Consider the following 24,323-nt stretch of genomic DNA (forward strand, 5'->3'; position numbering starts at 1 on the left):
CGTATGTGGGTCTGTCCACAGTAAATGTCACAATTGTGGGACATTGCTGGAGAAATTTGAACAACAAATTTCCCCCCTCTTTTTTGGTTTGTGTTTAACATCCATGTGTATGCTTGTTAACCAAGAAAGGCCAAGATAATTCAAACAGTATTTAAGAAGTTATGGCAAGTTAATCTTGAAGACATAACGTGTGTCACAGGGACAGACATATTTCTTCGCTTCATCCTAGTTCCACAAAATTACATATAATTCAATCACACTTGATATGGTGTCATTTACTACCCCAATGTTAATATTCAAGGAACTTTCAAAGAGACTGTAGTCTTTCTTCAGGATTTACAAGGTGGATGATGCAGAGAAAATCACGTTTGTCACTGGGACAGACAAAACAGCTTTAACGATTGGTTTGTTTCTCGAAGATGACCTTTTTCATCACACCAGAGTTGTAAGTGCCCTAAAAATCCTATGCAGATTTTGTTTACGTTGGCCAGTCAATCTGTGATAACCTGGAAGTGAGAAATACTGACATGTTTTTGATAACATGTTTGTTACATGGACAGACATTGGGCGTCATGTTTGTCACATGGACAGACAAAACAATTTCTTAGTTAATTTTTTTAGAAAATAAATTATAATTATAACATTAAAGGTTATTAGATAAGGCCCCTGTAAACTCCTATTTCCAATCTCTTAAGACTGATCTACCCACATAATTAAATTACCATGAATAAATGCTGACGTGTATTAAACATCACGTTTGTCACATGGACAGACATACTGTATTGTGTATAAAATTTCTAACTAGAAATAAAAATGTGACTGATAATTACCCAAACGTTTTAACTATTCTCTCAAGTTAATTTGTGATCATTTTATTTGCATCAAGACTACTTCAATAGATGAACAGCGTGTAATTTTGTTTCAATGAATCACGTTTGTCACAAGGACAGACTCATTTATCATGTTTGTCACATGGACAGACTTTTTGTGTTTTAAAGTCAAATTTAAGAATGAAAACAGTATTGATCATATATATGTAAGCCAATATTTTTCTAAATTAGTTTATAATAATCTTAATTACATAAAGACTTACTTTATTTTATATGAACACCATGTAGTTTTGTTTCAATGAGTAACGTTTGTTACATGGACAGACATGTGCATACACTATAGTATCACGTATGTCACCTTCTGGGAGCTGAGGACAGACGATCTTCTCAATCTCTGTTCAACAAAATGGACTGACTTCTAATAATAAAATAATGGCAGTTGTATTGCACATACCTTTGTTATCAATGTATGTGCACTCATAAGACTAGTCTTTAAAGATTTTTATGGTTGGCAAGAAATTAAATCATGTGACATACGTGATCAAAAATGGACAGACATTTGTATTTCTTTTACATGGATCCGTGTTTTTGTTTCTAAACTGAACAAAAAGCCACAAAAAAGTATATGCATTAAAGGTGAGCAGTTTCCTCAGCAACATGTACATTTTTTGTTGAAGTTAGCTGTTGATAACATGGAAAAAACAGCATGTATCACGTTTGTCACTCTGTGGACAGACGCCGTGACATACGTGATTGCTGAATTTTCTGCGTTTAAATTCCTGTTTAAACTAATTTTTAAAAAAATATAGAGCTTTTGATTTCAACTTATTTCTCATCTGTAACATTTTCAGTACCCATGAACTGTGTTTTTCCTCATTTTAATGCCTATTTTACATTTACCTGAAAAACATGAGTACACATAGTTATATACATGTCCCACCTGGACCCCCCAAAATAAGCTGGACATTTTTATCAAATTTCTCATTATTTCAACAACTAACATCCAAATCCTTTATTATTATGTACATGTACACTATATCTCTCCTATTGAATGACTACTACAATTATTGAAGTTTATTTCTTGACTTTTAAGTTTTAACATGGTTTAAATGAGAGCTATTTTTCATGTTGTGCAGTTGTGACATTTAGTGTGGACAGACCCATGTATTATCTTGACATGGTAAGTTACATTACAGGTGGGTTCAAATTTCTGAAAAGTCAAACAAAAATGTGAAATTTACCAGAATTTCGCTTTACCAAGATCGCAACGTCTCCACGCGCGCACATCCACTCGACCGTCTGTCACGTTTGCTGTCTATTGAGGGCGCTTTATTAACAAGGGTCCTCTCGATGGTCGATCCACTGTCCACCCAACCTCGTCCCCAGTGCTTACTTTATTTCCAACCGCGTTTCCAATAGTAAACCCTGGATAGGAAACTTTCTTCCTGTATCCTGATTGGATACCGCAATTGGCTAGTATAGTAATGGATTTTTATCGTGTACTTGGTGCTATATATTCACAACGTGCAGTACGTGTTTTCGCGATCATTCGTCCACGCCTTCTCGAAAATACTAATTTCCTTTTCAATTTGCTCATATTAATATGAAATATGATACTGCATGTTGTCTTGATAAGATCGTAACAGTTTGATTTCAAAAATCGTGTTTTCGTAACTCACGCCGTGCTCGCGCTGCTACGAATTGACTCTGTTTTTACCCCAGACACCGCATACAAAAACAAACGCTAATGTGTAACGCACATCCAGGCACCAGACTGTTCCTCATTTGCATACGTGTTCAAAAATCTTGCACATGCAAATGATCCAATACCAGGGTGAGAGAGCAGGTAGTGGTGGGCGCGTACTGCTCGACACCCTGGGGACGAGGTTGCTGTCCACCACTTTCGCTCGCGCGCGTACGGGTGCACTGAACCATGGACTGAACCATTTCAAGCCCCATTGAAAACAGTGTAAAATCAACAAAGTTCAGGGCCAAATAACATGCAAGCCGACATCACTGGGGTTTCTCAAACAAAAATTACATTATTGTCTTGTACTTCATCTTTTCATTTCTTTTCAATTTTGGGTAGACTAGCTGATTACAGATTTGAGGCTTTGCATGGTGGGGTATCGGTATCGTTTCGGTTTTGCGGTAACACCATGTGGTAATAACTACTGCTTAGAAGATATTAGTTCTGAGAAGAACTTGTCCTGCTTATTATCAACTTGCTAAGTAGTTTTTTTGTTCTGTTTAGAACAGTCCTAAGACTGTTCTAAACAGAACAAAAAAACTACTTAGCAAGTTGATAATAAGCAGGACAAGTTCTTCTCAGAACTAATATCTTCTAAGCAGTAGTTATTACCACATGGTGTTACCGCAAAACCGAAACGATAGCTGATTACAGTTTATATTCACACCATCATGACCATAGAGCTATATTACTAGAGCGCTAACTCGTCATTCTGAGCGCGGAGACACTTTGAAGCCGTCCTGGACGCAGACATTTTGAATTAATGTGCGTGTTTGTGGAACATAATGAAATCAGGAGCACCTTTTGGCGCTGTGACCGTAAACATGTTTCTGGTTCGCGGCCGTTTTGGCGCTTCGGTTACACTGAAATGACGTCATTGTTTCGACCAAAGTTGAACCGAGGTTTCCGGTCGGTTCACTTATGTTTCAAGATGGCGGAAAGGTAACAAGCTTAGCAGACGACGTTACTTACCATAAATGGGGTTTAAATAGTGGGTTTTTATCTTCAATTGGTACGAAAGTTGATACAGAATATCAGGCCTACTCTTTTTAGAACTTTAGGAAAACGCTATAAAAAAAAACTCCCACTTTTGCTTTGAATGTTATTGTTAATCATGTCCGGTCGCCGCGTTAATTTTTTTGAGTTGTGTGCAGTCACGTAGGCAGTAACATGACGTCATGAATAATTTTCCGGTCAGTCGTTTTCGCGGTGCACAGGAAACATGTTTCAGGTCACGGCTGTGACGTCAGAAACATGTTCCAGTTCAAGGGCCGCCAAAACGTGCTCTAGATGGATTGAATTTTGAAAGTGTTCTCTACACATGCAACGCGCAAGTAGAACATACGCAAACAACCTAGCGCGCGCGTCATTGCAGGTGTAGCGTGAATATCCGACTCCATGAAATGTGGACTCACTGGTAGTATTGCGCACGCGTGAGTACGATACTATGCTATATTTAGGATCGTATCGGGAGAGTAATGAGTGAGGGATCAATTAACCAATAATAGGGAAATAGGGGTCCAATTTTCACAGGAGTCGGATTTTCATTTGACACCGGTTCAAAAAAACGTGACGGCAAGCATCTATATCTGCAGCGAATACGCGCATGACACGCTCATTTGCTAATCGTGCGTTTCGGTTTTGGGCGTATATCGGCTTCGATAACACACCGGTATGGAATACAAACGCAGATATGCAAATAGCCGTACAAAAGCCGTACAAAATTGATAGTTCTCCATAGGTTTGTGTACAAACATGGATGCGCCCAGCAGGCATTACTTTGTACACGAAGTTAGCGCTCTAGTAATTTAAAACAGCTCTAATGATTCACACCAAAACAAAATCACCTCCCGAGCAGTGCTAGTTCCCAAGCCTGCATGTAGCCGTTTTACAAGTGGTATCCTTCCATTTTCTCAGGCAAATAGGACCCATTGTTCAACCGTAATTTTATCAAGCCTGCCCTCAGATGGAAGCCCAAAAACCAGGGAGTTGATCCTTGGCTACATTTACACAATTCCACCGCCGTTTTTAAAGCCAAACGGTCTCCGTTTTCAAAAGAAACCGGTCACTCTTTTTATGCTAATCAGCTCACATAGAAATTCTCACTTGAATGAGATCACTGCACACTTACGCCCTGCAAACAGGACGCTGGGATCAACCTCGTCCCCAGTGCTTACTTTATTTCCAACCGTGTTTCCAATAGTAAACCCTGGATAGTAAACTTTCTTCCTGTATCCTGATTCGATATCGCAATTGGCTATAGTAATGGATTTTTATCGTGTACTTGGTGTTGTTATTCACAACGTGCAGTACGTGTTTTCACGATCATTCGTCCACGCCTTCTCAAAAACATTCCTTTTCTTTTCCAATTTGTTCATATTAATATGAAATGTGATACTGCATCGTTTCGGTTTTTGCGGTAACACCATGTGGTAATAACTACTGCTTAGAAGATATTAGTTCTGAGAAGAACTTGTCCTGCTTATTATCAACTTGCTAAGTAGTTTTTGTTCTGTTTAGAACAGTGATACTGCATGTTGTCTCGATAAGATCGTAACAGTTTAATTAAATAAATCGCGTTTTTGTAACTCACGCTGTGCTCGCGCTGCGACGAATTGACTCTGTTTTTACCCCAGACACCGCATACAAAAACGAACGATAATGTAACACACATGCAGGCACCAGACTATTCCTCATTTGCATACGTGTTCAAAAATCTTGCACATGCAAATGATCCAATACCAGGGTGAGAGAGCAGGTAGTGATTGGCGCGTACTGTTCGACACCCTGGGGTCGAGGTTGTGCTGGGATACTCTGATGAGCTTCACTGAATCTTGTGAAGGAAGTGGCCTATGACCTATGTATAAAGCATCTGGCTGCAGCTGTTCAAGACCGCAGTTAGACAATGTGCGCAAATGCTATCCGAAAACTTCCCATAGAAATGCGCACATTCCATACCGGATGTGATTTTTGTTTCATTGCATCCCATGTCAACCTCGTCCCCAGTGCTCACTTTATTTCCAACCTTGTTTCCAATTGTAAACCCTGGATAGCAAACTTTCCTCCTGTATCCTGATTCGATACCGCAATTGGCTAGTAATGGATTTTTATCGTGTACTTGGTGTTATTATTCACAACGTACAGTACGTGTTTTCGCGATCATTCGTCCACGCCTTCTCGAAAATACTAATTTCCTTTCCAATTTGCTCATATTAATATTAAATATGATATTGCATGTTGTCTCGATAAGATCGTAACAGTTTAATTTTAAAAATCGTGTTTTCGTAACTCACGCCGTGCTCGCGCTGCGACGAATTGACTCTGTTTTTACCCCAGACACCGCATACAAAAACAAACGCTAATGTAACGCATATCCAGGCACCAGACTGTTGCTTATTTGCATACGTGTTCAAAAATCTTGCACATGCAAATGATCCAATACCAGGGTGAGAGAGCAGGTAGTGATGGGTGCGTACTGTTCGACACCCTGGGGACGAGGTTGATCCCATGTGGACAACATTTTGAGCGTCGCATAATGCAATCCGACCGTGATTCGAAATGGAGCCTGAGCAAGCGACGGGGATTGTAAATTTACCACATAGATAAGTTTTATATTACATAATTTCCTACATTATTACGCTTTTCGGCGACTTGCAGAGTCATGACCGTGATGATATGACGCGCAGGTCACTCGTCACGCAAAATCCAATTAACCAATCAGAGCGTGAATTCATCAGAGTATCCCAGCGTCCTGTTTGCAGGGCGCGGGGGGGGGGGGGGGTACGAGCCGTCCACCACTGCACTAGGGTCCTATTCGGGTTGCAACCCTGCATTAAAATTCCCATAGACACTAGTGCTTAATGCCCATACTTCAAAATTCTTTTAGAAATACTCAGAACTCTCACATGTATTTAAGCTGCACAGAAAAATGATAATCAACATGTCATCTTTCATTTTCTTTTCATATTTTGGTTGGTTGACTCTGTTGATTTTTCGAGATATCCTCAACCGCAAAGAAGACGACCCCAATTTTCCTCCCAGCGGAAAAGAAACCATCTTGAAAAACGGTCCCTCCACAACAAGGCAAAATATTTCCACTTTTGAGCCCAATTGCATCCAAAATTCTCAGAACTGGAAGCCCCAAGCTCGGACCAGAGGTTCATTGCCTTCAATTCCCCAAGTTTATGGCTCTCGGATCTCTCTGAGCTCGGTCGGTGGATGGGTTTAGACCTGTTTACCGGTGTGCAACCGGTAATGGCCAAGCATGCGTGCAGCCAAATTTACAAATGGCATTTTCTCGGGCAAATAGGACCCATTTTTCAACCGCATTTTTAGTCCCAAAATATAGGAGTTGATCCTCGGCTATACTGAACAATTCCACCGTGTTTTTTTTTTTAACCAGACTGTCTCTTTTTTTCAACAAACATTGTGGGGCACTTTTGATGGTTCATGAGCTCGCGGACCCGCCCTGCAACAGGACGCTCAGGGAAGGGCTGATGAATTCACGCTCTGATTAGATAGATTTTGCGTGACCTGTGACCTGGCCATGGGCGTCGCGAGGGGGGGGGGGGCAAGGGGGGCACTGCCCCCCCCCCCCCCCCCCCTGGAAAAGCAAAAAAAAAAAGGAAGACAAAAAAAAAAAAAAAAACAAAAAAGAGGCGCGAAGACAAAGTGGTGTAAATTTAATGAGTTGGGGGGGGGGGGCAAAATGTCCCTGCCCCCCTCTAAAACTGATAAATCGAGAATGTGTTGAGAAATACAAGCATTTTTTGGCAAGTCATCACGCGGCCACGTCTCGGCAAGGTTTAAAACGGCCATTAAGACTGATTCATTACTCTTTTATTCCAATTCATAAATGCTTTTGGTTTCGTTGAAAAGCGTTATAATGTAGGAAAATCTGTAAAACTTATCTGTGTTGTAAATTTGCGATTCCCGTCACTTGGCTAGTTTTTCAATGAGTGCTGATGCGGCCTAAATGGAGCGAGTCAGACTCTGTTGTGAAATTCTAGACATTTTTTTTCAAATACTATAAAGACCCGAGTGATTTGTGTAACAGTAAAACAATGCTTTTATCGTGGTTGCTTGAAATGATTTGAACAATTAACAATGTTATTGGGGTCGCATTGTGCACATACCTTGCGATTTTTCAGTACTACATTGATTTTCGTTTGTATATCTGACCTTTGGTGCCATTTAAGAGGTCAACGACCTTTTCATACATTATCAATAGCCATTTATCAGATTTACTCTTTGAAATGCCTCTTTTTCATTACCAAAGTCTAAATGTAAGGTCTCCATACATGCCTTGAATAAAATATGAGATGTGTTGAAATGTTACATTCTGACTTCAGAGGTCACTCACTCACTTAACGCGCTATGTCATTACCTAATTTATAAACATTGCACAGCCTATTAATATTAGCTATAATTAGATTTAATTGTTAAACATGACTTTTTCATAAGCTAGGTCGAAGTGTTCGGTTTGTCATGCCATGAAAAAAAATGTAAAATGTGGGGACATAATCACATTTTATAACTGACCTATAGAAATTTCAAAGTTTTACCCAATTTTGGTTACAAGTAATGGATCCAACGGATCACATCCACATTCTATTTTTGATTTTCCTTATATTTAACTGCCAATAAGACCGTGACTGCAAACTCATAAAATCTCTACTTATTAAAGAATGCATAATTATGTATGATTATATTCATCCAGTATAGGGCCCTCTCTGGTCGGTTTTCATGACGATTCAAGGCATTTTTAGAAAGATCAATATACGAACATATACCATGTCAAGTTTGACATAGAAAAGGTATGGCCATGTATCTGGAAGATTGACCTGACACCTACCATACCAACCCAAAGGCTAAGAATACCAGAACCTGGATTCAACAGAACGGTGTTTTGCTAAGTCTTATTCAAAATGTATATCATTTTCAATTTACCAAGACCAGTCTCAAATTAGCTCAACAGAAGTTGGATACTCATAACTGAGGTACTGTTTTATGATTTGGTGACTTTCAAGACGAAAAGTAAACTGTAATGTTAATGATGAGCAATTTTTTGGAAAATTTTCAAAATAAACGTGATATATTTTTTGTTTGACTGTAGCGCCCTCTATAGTTAATTTCCATGACAACCAAAGATATTTTTCAAAAGACATATTCATGAGGAATAATTGTGCTGAGTTTGATTAATATCAGTCAAGGTCTGCTCAGGTTATGGCGTTTTGTTTCGTCCCCGTCCAACCCTATAAGAAAATGCATCTATGCTCAATCATAGGCGGTTCCAAGAGTGGCCTCCTGAGAGAGTGCACCCCTAAATTTGCACTGTTAACATCTCTTTTTTTTTCTTTTAGGGACATGCCAAGGATTTTAAAAAAATATCGGTGGCGGTGGGTTCGGGGGGGGGGGGTGAACTTGGACCCCCATAGCCCACGGACTCGCAATACTATTGCGTTATTTCGCAATACTTTTGCGTTAATTCGCAAAACTATCGCGTTATTTTGCAGAAATATTGCGTTATTTCGTATTTTTTTTCACTTTTAATCCTGGCACAACCGGGTTTTGTAAGAAGCTTTCCAATGAGACATTGAACGACGAAATTGATCTACATTAGATATGCCGATATTAAAGTCGATAGTCACATCATGCACAACACACACTGACATAGACTTTATTCACGAGTCGGCCATATTAAATGGAAAGCGAGGTAAACTTTTTAAGTTTTTGAACTTGCGAATAAAATGACAACAATGAAATAAAGTTAATTTCAAATTAATACCAGTCTGCTCTGGTTATTTATTTAAAATTTGTGATTAAATATAGTCCTACCCTATTTTTTAAGCCACATTTTCAAAAAAGAAAAGAAATTGAGGCTTGGAATGCAATCCAATCATAAAATAATCTGGCACCATCCCATTCAACCATCCCATTCAACAATTTACAAAATAGATTCAGGGAACACGATCGAACAAGGCTTCCTTGGGAATATGGTCAATTATCAACGTCGTGCTCATGCTCAAAGTACAATAAGTGCATGCTACCATATTAACATGCAAACCATGCGCATGTATTGGCCTAGATAATTATGTGCCTATTCAGGCCAAGTCTTTAATTTAGCTCGAGCGTGAAACAAGCGCAACATATATACAAAGCTGGGGGGGGGGTTAAGGGGCCATTGCCTCTAAAACTATTCGTTCAATGACATCATATTCTTACGGAAGACGGATAGTGCCACTCAATAAAGTCTGAATATATTTTTTTGTACGTTTGAAAATATGTTTTTGTATGTTTGAAAATATGTTTTTGTACAGCGGCCGCCACTTATTATGGCGACCGCCACTTATTATGTGGCGGCCGCTGTACAAAAAAAAATGTTTTCACACGTACACAAAATATATATTCAGACTTGCACTATCCGTCTTCCGTATATTTTAAGAAAATTCGTTCGAAACAAACCCGAACATTTGAGAAATCACGAGGATGCTAACTTGAAGTGCAGTCGTTGTTCATTAGGTTTTAAAATTGTCTTGATAAACCTGTTCATTATTGTTTTGCTGCCCGTTGCGATAGTTTATTTGGCATAGTTTCGATTGAAAATTGGGAGGGTTGGGGCTAAAAACAAGGTAACTTCATAGTGTCAGTTTATAAGGCCCTTTAGAAATGTTTGTTGAAAATGAGATTTCGGGCTGGCGTTTCAATTTTGAGGGAAATATTTGTGTAAACCTAACGAAATGGATTTGGCTGAAACGTGATTTTTGTACCATATTTTATCAGGTAGGCCTACAAGCGATCGCAATATAAGCAGGGTTACACTGCAGTACTTGATTTACTTCTTACTGTGTGGTGTGTGACATGTCGTTTTATACCCCCTCGAGGTGCACACACATCCCTCGGCTTTTGATTCGGGTTCTGAATCTAAATAGCATGGGCGTAAATCCTGGGGGATGGTAAATATATATCCCCCTTAAGTTTGCATAAAGAGTACGTTTGAATCGTGAACAGCGCCCTATAGCACAATATGGAGTACCCCCCCCCCCCCCCCCCAGCTACTGCTGAATAGTATATAATTGGCAAGTCTTCTTTTTTAACAGCGGATAGACCAGTTTTCTTCTACACGCAATGTATGACTCAATACATGTATACATAATCCCTGGGAGCGCATAATGCTGGACACAGCAAGGACGATCTATTGTTCGAGTTGAATGAATGGCATTACAACCTTTCGATCCTTTGCTGTCTCCCCTATTCACATGCAAAATGCGCCCAACGCCCAAAGCATGCCAGCACACCCGTGTCACCAGCCATACGATGAAGAGTTTGAAAATACGCATTACGTCTGTACGTTATGATGAGTTTATCGAGGGAAGACGTAATAGGAATTTTTGTCATTAAATCAGGTTCTTCTACTGTTATTTCAGTTTCATGATAATCAGGCAAACAAGGATCCGTATCTGTAACCAGACCGATAATTGGAGTGAATGTTACATGTGAGAGGGTGTTCGATGAGGTGAGTTTTGTTTGTACATGTACATTGTATTTTGACTTGTATCATTTACATTTCGTTGTCGTACTCCGCGCTGTGGTGTTGAACCAGCCAGCCGACCCTGGCAAGCTCGGTGATCGATTGGTAATAAGACGTCTGCACTAGAAGGCAGGAGGTCGTGGGTTCGAGTCCCGCCCGAATGATTTTTTTCTCACTATTACTGGGGGGTAACACACTGAGTATATACATTGTTTATACGTCGGTGAAAGGCAGATTTTGAAAGTGCTACAGTCAAAACTTCTTTCGAAAATTGGTCCTTCCATTTGGGTTTCGGGTGTTTGTTTGTTTTTTGGTGTTTTTTTTAACTCACCCTGTATATTCAGCTGGCTAGTTTAGCCATGGAGATGGTACCTCCATGGTTTAGGCGACTTTCTTTCAGTAAACGATATTTTGCCTGCTAGATTGTACAGCGCATTATAAAAGGTATTAAATGACCCACCGTTGTGCAGCACCAGATGGCCTAGTGGATAAGGAAGGGCATGTACATGTAGTTCGATAGTGAGAGATTCCTGGTTCAAATCCCTACTGACGAAATTTTCAAAAAAAATCACCCCAAAAATAACGAATATTGTTCTTTTCTTAATTTAAATTGAGGAAAAAATTCCGTACTGGATCACCACTTTTTTCAATTGATTTTCAAGCGCCAAAAGTTGCATTATTTATGGTTATTCCCTTCACTTTCTCTCCCCCTCTCCTTTCCTTTATTTCTAGTTATCAATCAGTCACTTACCTCATCGAGATTCGAACTGCGGACTCTTGCTTGAAACACGAGACTCTTATCCACTAGGCCGCGCACGATCTCTGTTGCAATGATCAATCTTTGGACGTATTTGAAGTACCATTGAAATAAACTAAATATTCATGAGAAAATAAATATTCATAATGACGTATTGCACTATTATTGGCCGGCTCATGCGTTGTCATGGTTGTCGATGTCATGCGAATAACGTACCGCTGTTCTAGACACTTCAATCAGTTTTAATTATAACCGGCTGCTTCAACTTAGTTCTGCACGACGTGTGCATCAAAAATGTGCTGGAAAAAAACAACACATTTTGCCTAATTGTTTTTCGCATTTACACAGCTTCCTGGATTCCTCTTGGGTGAAATCACAAGGTGAGGTGAAAATTGATGTGTTTGGCGGCAGATAAAGTGGTGATCCAGTATGGATTTTTTCCCTAAATGGACTCCAAATTGATTCAGTTACAGAGTATTACATTTCCTTTTTGTGATTTGCGGCTCAGTCCGGCGAAATTGTAAAATAGTCCAATTGTAATATTCCATAAATTCCCATCTCGCTAATACGAAGTCACAACGACAACCCCCACCACCACCACACCGAAAACTAAAGCACTGTTTAAAAATGTGCTCGTTTATTCAGAAATTCAGGTAGCATAATATCCAAACTGATTGCATGTTTCCAAAGTGTCTTTCCCGTTTGCAAAAGTTCCTTTTAAAAGCCCACTATAACGGTTGAGCCGGCATGCTTTAAATTTACCAATGGCATCCCTACATTCAAGTTTTCTCGTGCAAATAGGACCCATTTTGGACCCTAAGTGTATCATATCTGCTCTTAGATAATAGCCAAAAAGCTAGGGAGATGATCCTCGGCTATATTCGCACGATTCCACCGATTTTTAAACTAGACGGTCTCGTTTTTTACCAAAAAAAATTGTGGGGTCACTTTATATGCAAATGACTCGCGTAAAAATTTTTGAAACCCTTATCACTCGCGAATTTATTGCGCCCGCCGTTGATCTTATTGTACCATACGGATATATCGTCTGTCTAGCCCCCACCCCAACACCCCCCCCCCCACCACCACCACCCCGAAAACTAATAGTAATAAAAACTGTTTAAAAATGTGCTCGTTTATTCAGAAATTCATGAAGCATAATATCCAAACTGATTGGATGTTTCCAAAGTGTCTTTCCCATTTGCAAAAGTTCCTTTTAAAAGCCCACTATAGCATTAGAATCACACTCTCGGGGAAAAAATGGTCCGGATAAACTTATTCTTTATGATGGGATTTGCGGTTTTGCCGAAGTCAGTTGAGTGTGATCGGCTGACTGATAAGGTTTACGCGCAAAACCCCAGGCCAATGAGGTTTTGTATAGAATGGTGGCCGAACCACTTTTTGCGAAAGTGTGCCGGTAATGCAATCACGGATCCTACAGACAAGGATTAACGACTCGGCCCAACTCCTGGTTAGACGCGTGATAACGGCCCGTACTGGTGGCAAATACCATGAATACTTTTCAACAAAGGCCCCTGCGCGCGGTGTCTTTCAGGTTTGCAAGGCTCTGCGCCCGATCTGGCCTCGAAGTCTGTCAAGCCAGCGAATTATATTTTTGAATATTCATGAGTCTACGTTTTGGTCTTTATTATTGAATTCTGATAAGTGATAACTACATAACCATGGTAATGCCGAGCACAATATCTTTAGCTTTAAGATGAACAATGAAATGTCGCTTTTGTTTCATCGGTTCGGCATCTTATCTCTCTAAAACTTTTTAATAAAAGTCTAATTAAAAACGAAATTTGGGTAAACGGTGTTCTCCTCGAAATTTGACGTTTATTTCCCGGGTAAATACTTCATCTATGACGACAAAAACTGCACAATACCATCTGTTATATCCGGAAGTATTTATTTTTTTTAAAATAATGTGGAACAATTATATCTTAGATAAGAAGTAGTTTTGCTTACAGTTTTTTTTTATGAATATTTCCGTTTAAGATGTAATGCAAAAACCCAACACAATGGCACATCTGGAAAATTCGCGATTACAAGCCAACGGGTTTTAATGCCCGTTATCACGCGTCTAACCAATTAAGGCAAGTCCGCTCAGTGCATTTTGTACTAGAGCTCAGAACAGTCGTTTATCCTGGTGTCTAGGATCCGTGATGCAATCCACATTTCGGACGCATACAAAATGGCATCCTTGGTTCCACACAGTGACATAAGGTTCAGTAACTTAGTAATTTGGTTACGTGATGTGATTTAATAATAGCAAAATGGATTGTCTTTGATCTGTGCAGGTGTATATAATACAGCTTCTGCCTTCTCCAGCTAAACAGCAAGAGTGACAACGAATCTAAATATTCGAAGAGATCACGTCTTCCTGGAAATTTGGGCATCATTTCAATATGGCTGTCTCCACTTCATGTCAACGCAGGTTAGGATTGTCGGGAATGAACAGTGGCCGACGGAAACTCTTGATTGCATTATCGTTGCTGCTGGTGATGGCAAGCTTGTACATGTATCTGAAAATGACCGAATCGCTGAACACCCCTGGAAGCGATAGCAACAAGAATTTACGCCAAACAAGTAGGGAATTCACCAACAAACCAAATAGTGCCGAGGAGAGGAGTGGTCATCCTACTGATCAACTGGTCAGTGCGGAAAGGAGTGGTCATCCCACATCGGATCAACTGGTCAATGCAGGAAAGAAACAGCAACCGAACATTGTCTTCATTCTCGCTGATGATTATGGTTACTCTGACATTGGTTACCATGGCTCTGTAATCAAGACACCCGTTTTGGATAGACTTGCCGCAGAGGGCGTTAAACTTAATAACTACTACGTTCAGCCGATCTGCACTCCAACCAGGACGCAGTTGATGACTGGGAGATACCAGGTAAAGTAGCACACTGTGACACATGGGACCGTACATTTGAAGCTAGCTGTCAAACGAAATGAAAATAACGATGTTAAAATGGAATAACGATGTTCCAAGGGTTTTCTTTGTCAACTGTCCTTCAGCACATACTTTGTTTTTACATAATATATTATCAAATCAGTTAAGATGCGCTTTAAGTACAAAGTAAACCAAATGAACCAAGTATTACATTTAATTGAATAAGTTTTATTGCACGAGGAAGCCTTATTACTTCAGTTCGTGGTTACCATTTCGTGGAGCTACCACAAGTCGGGTGTGAAATACCATACTGATGTTTGTCTGTACATGTATATGTAAGCTAACAATAGGGCCTGTGAGTTGTATTTTTGCTTATTTATTAAAGCACAGAAAATACTTGAAACTGAAATCGTTGAAATTCTTTATACGCCGCAATGGCACCAAGGCAGGTTACAAAATAGGCACCATCGATACGGCTTAGCTGGTTTGATCACCATTTTTGTGGGGTTGTTTCATGTTACGTGCAGGCCTAAACATGTACATTTTGTATATGCACTGTATGTTTACCGGATTATGATAACATTTCACCAAACCAACATTTATAAAAAAAAAATATAGTAACATTTTGATGTGAACTGAACATTGCCCACATAGTGTTAGATGAAACAGCCACGCAAAATTTGATTTAACAGGCAACCTTTTCCGAGCCGCATATACAGGGTGACCCAAAAATGCAACCCTAAAACATTTGCCTTAAAAAAAAAAAAAAGGGATCGGTGGATTTTTTGTTTAGTCAGATTAAAGCTGGGAGTTTTTCTTTAACATACTGAAAAAAATAATGAAAATAGCTCTTTGGGTTGCTGAAAAAAATGTTTGGGGGTCACCCTGTACGTATCCCGTACGCGTTCCATGTTGTTGTTTGATATTATGTTATTCCGTTATTGTTTTCTTTTCCCTTAGATTCACACGGGTTTCCAGCATGCCGTCCTGGAACCACAAATGCCAAGTTGTCTTCCTTTAGATGAAATCACCATAGCTCAAAAACTAAAAGAGGCGGGCTACTCCACCCACATTGTGGGCAAGTGGCACCTAGGATTCTACAAGAAAGCTTGCTGGCCTACTCGTCGAGGGTTCGATACGTTCTTTGGTAAGAACATGCATTAAATCGCTATCCAAAGCTCCCATTTCCTCGCAGTGAAAACTGTTGCTCTCTGTCGGATCGTGGCTTTGAGTGCCTATAAGCCTATGCGTTGACAACTGTATGACAAACTGTCAGACCACGGTACTCGATTGTGAATTTCATTGGTCGATACAATTTTCACAAGCTTTGGTTGACAACTTTTCATTGAGTCTATAAGTTTCTCCACAGAACTAATCAAAGTCTAAAGTATACTACATGTATACTGTATTGTATATTGTTTGAAATTGTATTTGGTGTTTATCTGCACTCTACAAAGTCCCTGGCCAGATTTGACCCGGGACCCGTGTTGTATTGACCTTTATGCTTAGCAAGGTTCAATTAACGACAGTATTTTTTGGTCAAAATGACACATTTAAAAGGTTTTGGGTCAAACTGACACGAAAAGTGGCAGAGACGTAACATTTTGACCCGGGAATGGTTAGAGTTTACCGGCTTGTGTTTTTTCCTCAGGATTCTTAGAGGGAAGTGGTACTTATTTTTCGCACATGAGGAACTCATATTATGACTTCCGAGACCAAGAGGATGTGGCCTGGCAGTATAAGGGGCAATATTCAACTCATCTCTTCGCCAAACGAGCTCAGGAGATCATTACTAAGAAAGACAAAGACAAGGTAGATAGTTGAAATGTACCACATTTTCAATCACGCAGCTTTTAGTTTTGAGCTTAAACTACATTAGTTTAAACAGTTAACTATGAAACACATAATGTGCATAGCAAGAAGCCAGTGTTCGAAGCTCTTCCCCATGGGTAAAAAATAAATATTACTTTGAAGTTCAAAACCAGATACAGTATAAGGATTTACACCACGGCATGCCACAATAATAGCAATAGCCCCCTGTAGACCAATCGCATTAATGCGGTTTTATAAAGTATCAGTTGTAAAATCTCGAACAGTAGTTGGGCATGCATGGCCTATATTTGACCTAAAATTGGGGAAACGAAATATCTTAAGGGAGACAATATCCGGTCTGGTCGGTGGACACTCATTCCTATAATCTGTCTCAGTCAGGACAGTTTGTGCGGAGGACGGAACCATCCGGCCGACAACGGCCTATAGAATTCAAATCCAGTTTTCAACCAATGCTAACATGAATGATACCCTTTTCAAAGAGTTGTCTTAAAATTCCTTTTCCGACTTGTTTCTCTTGCAGCCGTTTTTCCTGTTCGTGTCAATGCAAGCTGTTCACATTCCTCTCCAAGTACCAGACTCTTACGTACATCAATACGAACACATCATCAGTAGCAAGCCAAGGCAGAAATATGCCGCTATGACTACTTGCATGGACGAAGCTGTCGGCAACATTACCAGAACCTTGGAGGAACTTAGTCTGTGGAATAATACATTGCTGATTTTCTCAACAGGTATGGTTTGAGACATATGTACAGGTTGTATTTAGCCATGCGGCTTAATATTTTAATCCTATTGTCAAGCGATGTTTTATTGCGTCTTGAAACCCCACCTCGTTATTTTCTGGACATTCTCACTTTGAAAGTGTGCCCGCTTAAACAAGAAACAGTCAGCCTGTAAGTAGTGTCAATAGACTTCTGGAAATGCTTTTGACAGAATAAGAAATTGATAAGGACATTTACCCGGCCCTGCTTATCAGTGAGGACTGGAACTGACTGAAGTGGGAACTGGTGTACCAGTGACCCGGCCCCGCCTACTTTGCGAGTATAATCGACGAACTTAATGTTCTATAATTTAGTTTATAACACACCTCTTGCTGGTGCTTCATCCTGGTTGGCTGAAACACGGTCACGTGTGGTTCACTAATATAGGCTAGTGCATGAAATTCGCGGCAGCGTGAACTAGACGTGTGTCAAGACATCGCGCGCGTAATTTCCGGAATAAAGTGCCCCATCGGGCACTATACAATGTACATGTACTCAAATTTTTTGACTGGTTACACAGAAAAAGCCCAAACTTAACAACTGAATCTAGGGAAACTAAAACCGTTCCTTTCATTGTTGAATTGCTCATAGTTGAATTGCTTATAAGTTAATTGTTCAATAACAGTTAAATTATAAAACTCTGAAAAGTTTGTTTTCTTATTTTTTCTATTTTGGCCAGTGGTGAGTTTTCAGCCTCGGGAAATACTCCCTCTTCTAGTCACTCACAGTCCCTCGGGGCGCATAGACGTGCACTAGTAGTGACCTCATTGCCAGTCTATATTAAATAATATATTGTGTATAATATATTCTCATCATCAGTCCAAAATATAACCTAGTTCGACTTAGCCATTTTCCGCTTGCTGAAGACGTGTTTTACACTCTTGAATATTTTTATAGAAATCAGTGGCTGTTAACACCTGATCACCCACAAAATCTATCTCTTGATTGGCCGAGAGCGCGTTTCACGTTATTCGCACTTTTTACCGAGTAGGACCAGAAAGTAGACATATTTATACAATGTCAACCTCGCTCTGAAAAAGCACTTCACGTACACGCATTGAAAACAACGTGGCAACAGAAGGTCACTTTGCGGATGATTTGGGAAGTTCGTGTGAATTTGTAACTTTTTTTCAAAGTAAACTTGTACAAAATTCAGTGCATTTTTTGGTTAATTAAATTGTCAGAAACATGAGCAAAACCTGTGGGTGAGGTGTTATAACAGAACTTTATATCTTCTTGTCATCTTGTTGTTTAGACAATGGTGGAGCACCCGAGGCAGGTGCGTTCAATTGGCCTCTACGGGGCAGAAAGAAGAGCCTATGGGAAGGCGGCATACGCGGCATTGGATTCGTGCACAGTCCACTACTAGATCATCACGTTAGAGGCACTGAAAGTAACCAACTCATCCATGTGAGTGATTGGTTTCCTACGATTGTATCGGGCCTGGCTGGCGGTAGTCTGAACGGCACGAAGCCTCTTGATGGATACAACCTTTGGGATTCAATCAGGTAATTTATGGATACCAGGCACATACAATGTATACTCTTTTTTTTGTTTAGACTGTTAGTCCCCACCTTCCATCAAAACTGTCTTCCGCAGAAAACATGGCCAAGTAATACTTTGTGCTATTCTGTCTGGCAACTCATTAATTAAAGGCATGCACCTTTATCATGAAAATCATCTACATGGGCGTCGCAAGGGGGGGGGGCACTTGCCCCCCCCCCCTGGAAAAGCAAAAAAAAAAAAAAAAGAGGCGCGAAGACAAAGTGGTGTAAATTTAATGAGTTGGGGGGGGGGGCAAAATGTCCCTGCCCCCCTCTAAAACTGATAAATCGAGAATGTGTTGAGAAGTACAAGCATTTTTTGGCAAAAAAAAATTTGCCCTCCTCTAGAAAAAATCCTGGCGACGCCCATGATCATCTAGACTCTTCTTTAGTGAACGGCTTTTACCTTTCCTTAGTTTCTTGGCCACAGTTTGATGGTTGTTGGTTTTGATCCAAATGACAGGTCTGGTACCCCTTCACCACGCCAGGAAATCCTGCATAACATCGACCCTTTTGAAGGTCACGGTCACCGTCCCTTCAGTCACAGTCTGTACAACAATTTCACTTTCACGCCGTCAATGAGAGCTGCCGTGCGAGTAGGTGACTGGAAACTCTTGACTGGACCTGTTGGTAAGGGAGACTTTCTCTGCATATGCATACGCTGCTGTGAATAACATTTTTCATGCTAAAAGGAACCTTGACAAGAATTTTTCGAAAGAATATATTTTTGTCTTTCCTCTGGAACTATGAGACATCCCTTTTTGGTGAAATTTGTGTTGGTAGATAGTTGTTTTCTCTTTTTTGGGGAGGGGGAGTATCATTGGCAAACATCACAAAAAGACAAAATGACAGGGGCAACAGATACAAGCAAGTGCGTGGCACAAATTAAAACATGCATGGGTGACATGAAAAACACAAAAGAAGGGATAGAAAAATGCCAAGTACAATGCACATAAACAAAGAGAGCAGTGAACAAAGAGGGAAATAATAAGGGTGATGAGAAGAATTGGCCAACGTTGCTAAGAAGCTGAGAAACAAGTACCGTTTGGTGGCAATATTAATAATTTATTATGGACCTTTTTTCAACGGTTATTTTAACTGCCGCTGTCTAACTTAGTAGCCATATGCATCTTCATTGAACATGTGCATTTTAATATCAGGGGGAAGTAAAGTGAAGCGCTTTTTTTTCAAGAAAGTTACGTACCAATCTTTCTACGGCAGTATTCCAATCGACATTGTCCAAGCTTAACTTTGATGTGCCTATGGGTTCGCGCCAGCATTCATCTGCAGGGTTTTTTGTATTTTATTGTGCCATTTGTGGGTTTTTTTTTTATCTGTAGGCGATGGCCACTGGACTCCTCCACCAGAATCCGGTAAAGCAACGATACGTTCCAAACTCAAACCTCACCAGAATGTCTGGCTGTTTAACGTCAAAACGGATCCCAATGAGGAGAATGATATGTCGGAGGAGAGACCGGACATACTCCAGAGACTGATGGATCGCCTTCAGGAATATTACAGCACCTCAGTCCCAGTGATTTATCCGGAGAGCGACAAGAGAGGACATCCCAAAAAGATTGGTGTCAATTATTGGACCAATTGGATGTAAAAACTTCATACACTGAATGGTCTGCTGATAACAAAGATAGGGTTAGGTAGACTCCAGAATGCCATGCAACCATACATGCACACGCATGCAGTATAACCAGTTTGTGCAGATTGAGAATAGGGACGTGATACTTGTACTGGAGCACTGACGTTTTCACTAAACTGAACTTGCTGACAGTGCCCATGCATTGAAGCAGTTGTCGTCCATCTTTGGTCCACCAAAAGGCACGCGCACTAAACACATTTTCTTTTTACAGATGGTTAGTGAATATATTGTATTTCGTCTTTATATATCGGTTTTGCATGTATACATGAACGTGTAGTCTCCACCCTCTTACAGACTATCGGGGCCTGGTTTGCAAATCGATATAAAGCCATACAATTCGGTGGAGATTGTCACTGATGCATGACGAAAAAAACCTGAAGCAGGGCAAGCGATGTAATTGTTTAATGCAATCCTTGTGTCCCATTTAACCCTGTTTTCAAGTTTTGGTTTGTCATTTTCAAGGGTGATTGTGGTGCCTTTTTGCGAATTTCCACATTTACGAGCAAAAGTGTTATGTCATTTCAGACATAAACCTCAATGTTACAGCTATTTCAAAGTTACCGGAAATTTGGTTATTTCGCTGTCGTAAATTATCTTTTCTTTGGTGATTCGTCGTTGTGTGTGTTCGTGGCAGTACGCGAATAGCAAACTTTTCTCACCAGTATTTTCAATAAGCACATTTTCAGGTTCACAATTTGAACCGAAAACCCCACAACAGAATTATGTGTCTTCCTGAAATGACACATCAACAGAGCCCTCAATTGACGGGAAAAGCATAAAATTGTTTAATGTTTAAAGAAGTGTACTTTTCAGTACAATTAACCCAAAAGGCCTTTTTTAAAATACATTTAGGAGTAGAATGTTGCACACAATATTATGTTGCCAAGAAATATGCACTTCATTGACCCTTAAGTTAAAATAGTGCCTAAAATATTAAACTACAGTACATGTATAAGTAGCGACTCAATACGGGAGGTACATGTATATTGTTTCATCTGTTTGTGATACTTCAGTGTATATGCGATAGTTGCATAATATTTTCCCAAACTTTGTGAAAAATTCTTCTGTATTTTTGCTAAATGGCCGACAATGCCAACCTGTTTTTATAATTATTTTTTTTTAAATTTAACCAGTGGTATAGTAAAAAAGGAAAATTAAACAAAGCTATCTGATTTTCGGTTCAGAAATTATTTCTCAGTACTAAGTAAAAACACTGCAAAAAAAATGCATGCCCTTAATTTCAAACAGTTTGCCGACGAAAAACCGTAAAATTCCGGTCACTGAGTTAGGTCAAATAGAAAAACCAAACATTTTAAGCGTCCTGCCCTTTTTGGAAAAAAGTATGAAGGGTACCCTTTTTTCCAAAATGGCCGCCGATCAATTTTCCAAAACGACCAGCCGGGCTATTCTTCAAGATGGCAGCTTTTTTTTTAACTGGCCGCCACTTGGACTCGGGAAATGACATACCAGTTTTAGAGTCCAAAAGAAGGATTTTTTTCAAAAAAAGATCATTAAATTTATCATTTTTTCGGGGTTTTTTTTCCAATTACCAAAATGTAGAAAAAGGAAGCGGCCTCCCAAAAGGGAAGCCGGCGGGGACGCTAAACACGTTTTTTGAAATCGATCAAACTGATTCCTGCCAGAGCTTAAAAATGCGCCGCCGAAAAATGCCACGTCGATGGCACATATGGAACACCATACTTTTGGTCAATGTTCCAGAAACAGACAGACAGCCCGACCTACCACCAAGTGACACATGTAGAAGCTCCTGCAGAGCTTAAGAAGGGGGGGGGGGCGGCGAGGGGAGCAGGGGCGGATCCTAGATATTTTGAAGGGGGCGGGTTCATCAACAAATCATTGCTGTAATGTATATAGACGGATTTTTTTGTTTGGATACTTACCTTTGCAAAATCAATAGGAGGGGGGAGCTGGACATCATTAATGAAACTTTGTTCAAAAATTGTACGGACGTATTATTTTATGTACATGTACAGTCGAACGTCCGACAATAGTCCCCTGCAGTAGATTTCGACTCTCTCTACCTTCTTTTTCCTTTTTTCCCCACGGGTTGTCTAGTATGAGTATCACCCGTTATCCACGGAGACAGTCTTCGTATAATGTCCGATATATAAAAGGATCCGCATTTATGCGATCTCGTGCCTCAGCCAATCGGATCTCCTGCCTTTGATCACGATCCACGCACGGAAACATCCCCAAGGGCCGGGAAGCGATTTTTTTCGCCCAAACGACATCCACATATGGGTGTACGCTATGGGGTTTGGACTTAACTTTTAAAAAACATGAGAAGAAAATATACAATTAGAAAAAAAAATAGAGGTTCGCGTTTGGTGAGTTACAAACGCAGAGTGGTCGGGCTGGCATATTTTCTTGTGTTTACAATGACTTAATCATAATTGAACTACACATTACCCCTCCCATTACCTAGCACCCATTACCCTGTGTTTTTCACAAAGAAAATCACACAACCTGCAGTTGAACTTGTTGCTTTACCTCGACAAGACTTGTAGGGCTATCAGGAAGCGCACATGTGGTGCTGCATGGATGGTTACTCAAGCATACCACCAGTTGGGACTATTGGTAGACTTGCCGAAGCCTCTAACGTCGTTGGAGTTTATGCAACAGAAATATGCTAATCTTAAAATAAAATGGCCTTTATATTTTGTTTTTTTTTGTCTTTTGCATGGGTATAATAAAATTCTGCACTGAAGTTATGACAACGGTAGACTTGACGGAGCCTCTAACGTCGTTGGAGTTTATGCAACATATGCTAATCATATCATAAAATGGCTTCTATGTTTGTTTGTTTTTTGTTTTGCATGGGCATAATAACCTTCTGCACTGACTTTACGACAGAAAAGTTTGCGGCTACACGCTGTGGAAATATTAATTTTCAGCATTTAGATATGAGAGAAAAACTGGTGAGGCGCGATTTCAATCGGTTATGGAAAGAAATCTTGTTTTCCTTTTATTTGAGGCTAATTTCTATATTTTGAATTCACCTAACTTTGAGCTTCCGGCAGCCCTGGAAGGGGAGGTCAAACGACTTTGACTCTAACAAAATAAAAAAATGTTTATCAGTTAATGGTCTATCTGATTACAAGGTGTGAACATGATTGATCATTTTGTTTAAGAGTTATAGGTGAAAAAAGATGGTCATTTTTTTCAACGAAAGTCGCTTGTACTTTGATACCTGATGACGTCATCATGACGTCAGGGTAATATGCACCACTCGGGATGAGGATCGATATATATTGAAAGTTTATACAAGTTCATATCATAAACCGTTTTAGGAGAAAACACGCGGAGAAGTATTGTACGGGGAAAAAAAAAGAAAAAAAAGTAGAGATTCGCGTTTGTTGTTACAAACGCAGAGAGGTCGGGTAGAAAACTATTTTATGAAACACTGTCCAGTTAAGTCATGAATATTTTTGTGTAAGAGCAAAGGGTCACGAAATTAATTCCTTTTCAGGACAATCAATTATTTTGTTTACAAAATTCATCTTTAATGGTGTAATAAATTTCAGTAAACATTCTATGTACACATACAAGTTATTTCTGGCTTGATAACGTCATTAGTCAAAAACGGGAAGTGAATTCTGATTTAGTTCGGAGTGGATGTTCATTGAGAAGTTAAGTAACGTATGGAAATTTGGAAAATATAAGTGTGTATATTCATAACACCGAACTTCCGGTTTGATGACGTCACAGTATTTGGAAGCAAAGGTGAACATTGTAGTGGT

At 39.8% G+C, this 24,323-nt stretch overlaps 2 protein-coding genes across 4 annotated transcripts in view; one reads left to right on the forward strand and one right to left on the reverse strand.

Moving 5' to 3' along the window:
* The window catches only part of LOC119725280 (kynureninase-like), a 43,015-nt gene extending 31,102 nt beyond the window's left edge, over positions 1-11,913 (reverse strand). Inside the window, exon 1 of one of the 3 annotated variants that reach the window (XM_038196644.1) lies at positions 2,088-2,135. In XM_038196644.1, coding sequence (XP_038052572.1) covers positions 2,088-2,117 — 30 coding nt within the window. In that variant the 5' untranslated portion in view covers positions 2,118-2,135. Of the gene's footprint in view, positions 1-2,071; positions 2,160-11,861 lie in introns of those variants that run through there. The other 2 variants (XM_038196646.1, XM_038196645.1) reach the window with 2 other exon arrangements.
* Positions 10,848-21,749, forward strand: LOC119725279 (arylsulfatase B-like). Its single transcript, XM_038196642.1, has 8 exons — positions 10,848-11,095; positions 14,171-14,770; positions 15,731-15,917; positions 16,422-16,582; positions 17,124-17,334; positions 18,620-18,872; positions 19,372-19,538; positions 20,249-21,749. The coding sequence occupies exons 2-8, from the start codon at positions 14,279-14,281 to the stop codon at positions 20,515-20,517; spliced, it is 1,740 nt and encodes a 579-aa protein (XP_038052570.1). The 5' UTR covers positions 10,848-11,095; positions 14,171-14,278; the 3' UTR covers positions 20,518-21,749.
* The last annotated feature ends 2,574 nt before the right edge of the window (positions 21,750-24,323 follow it).

The sequence above is a fragment of the Patiria miniata genome, unplaced genomic scaffold, assembly GCF_015706575.1.
Source record: "Patiria miniata isolate m_02_andy unplaced genomic scaffold, ASM1570657v1 HiC_scaffold_19, whole genome shotgun sequence".
Lineage (NCBI taxonomy): Eukaryota > Metazoa > Echinodermata > Asteroidea > Valvatida > Asterinidae > Patiria > Patiria miniata.

What these genes read in the sequence shown, in the direction of transcription:
- LOC119725279 (XM_038196642.1), top strand. Translation starts at nt 14,279, where the DNA reads ATGGCTGTCTCCACTTCATGTCAACGCAGGTTAGGATTGTCGGGAATG. An exon ending in CTAAGAAAGACAAAGACAAG is followed by an intron (nt 16,583 to 17,123) that starts GTAGATAGTTGA and finishes TTTCTCTTGCAG; the next exon opens with CCGTTTTTCCTGTTCGTGTC. An exon ending in ATTGCTGATTTTCTCAACAG is followed by an intron (nt 17,335 to 18,619) that starts GTATGGTTTGAG and finishes CTTGTTGTTTAG; the next exon opens with ACAATGGTGGAGCACCCGAG.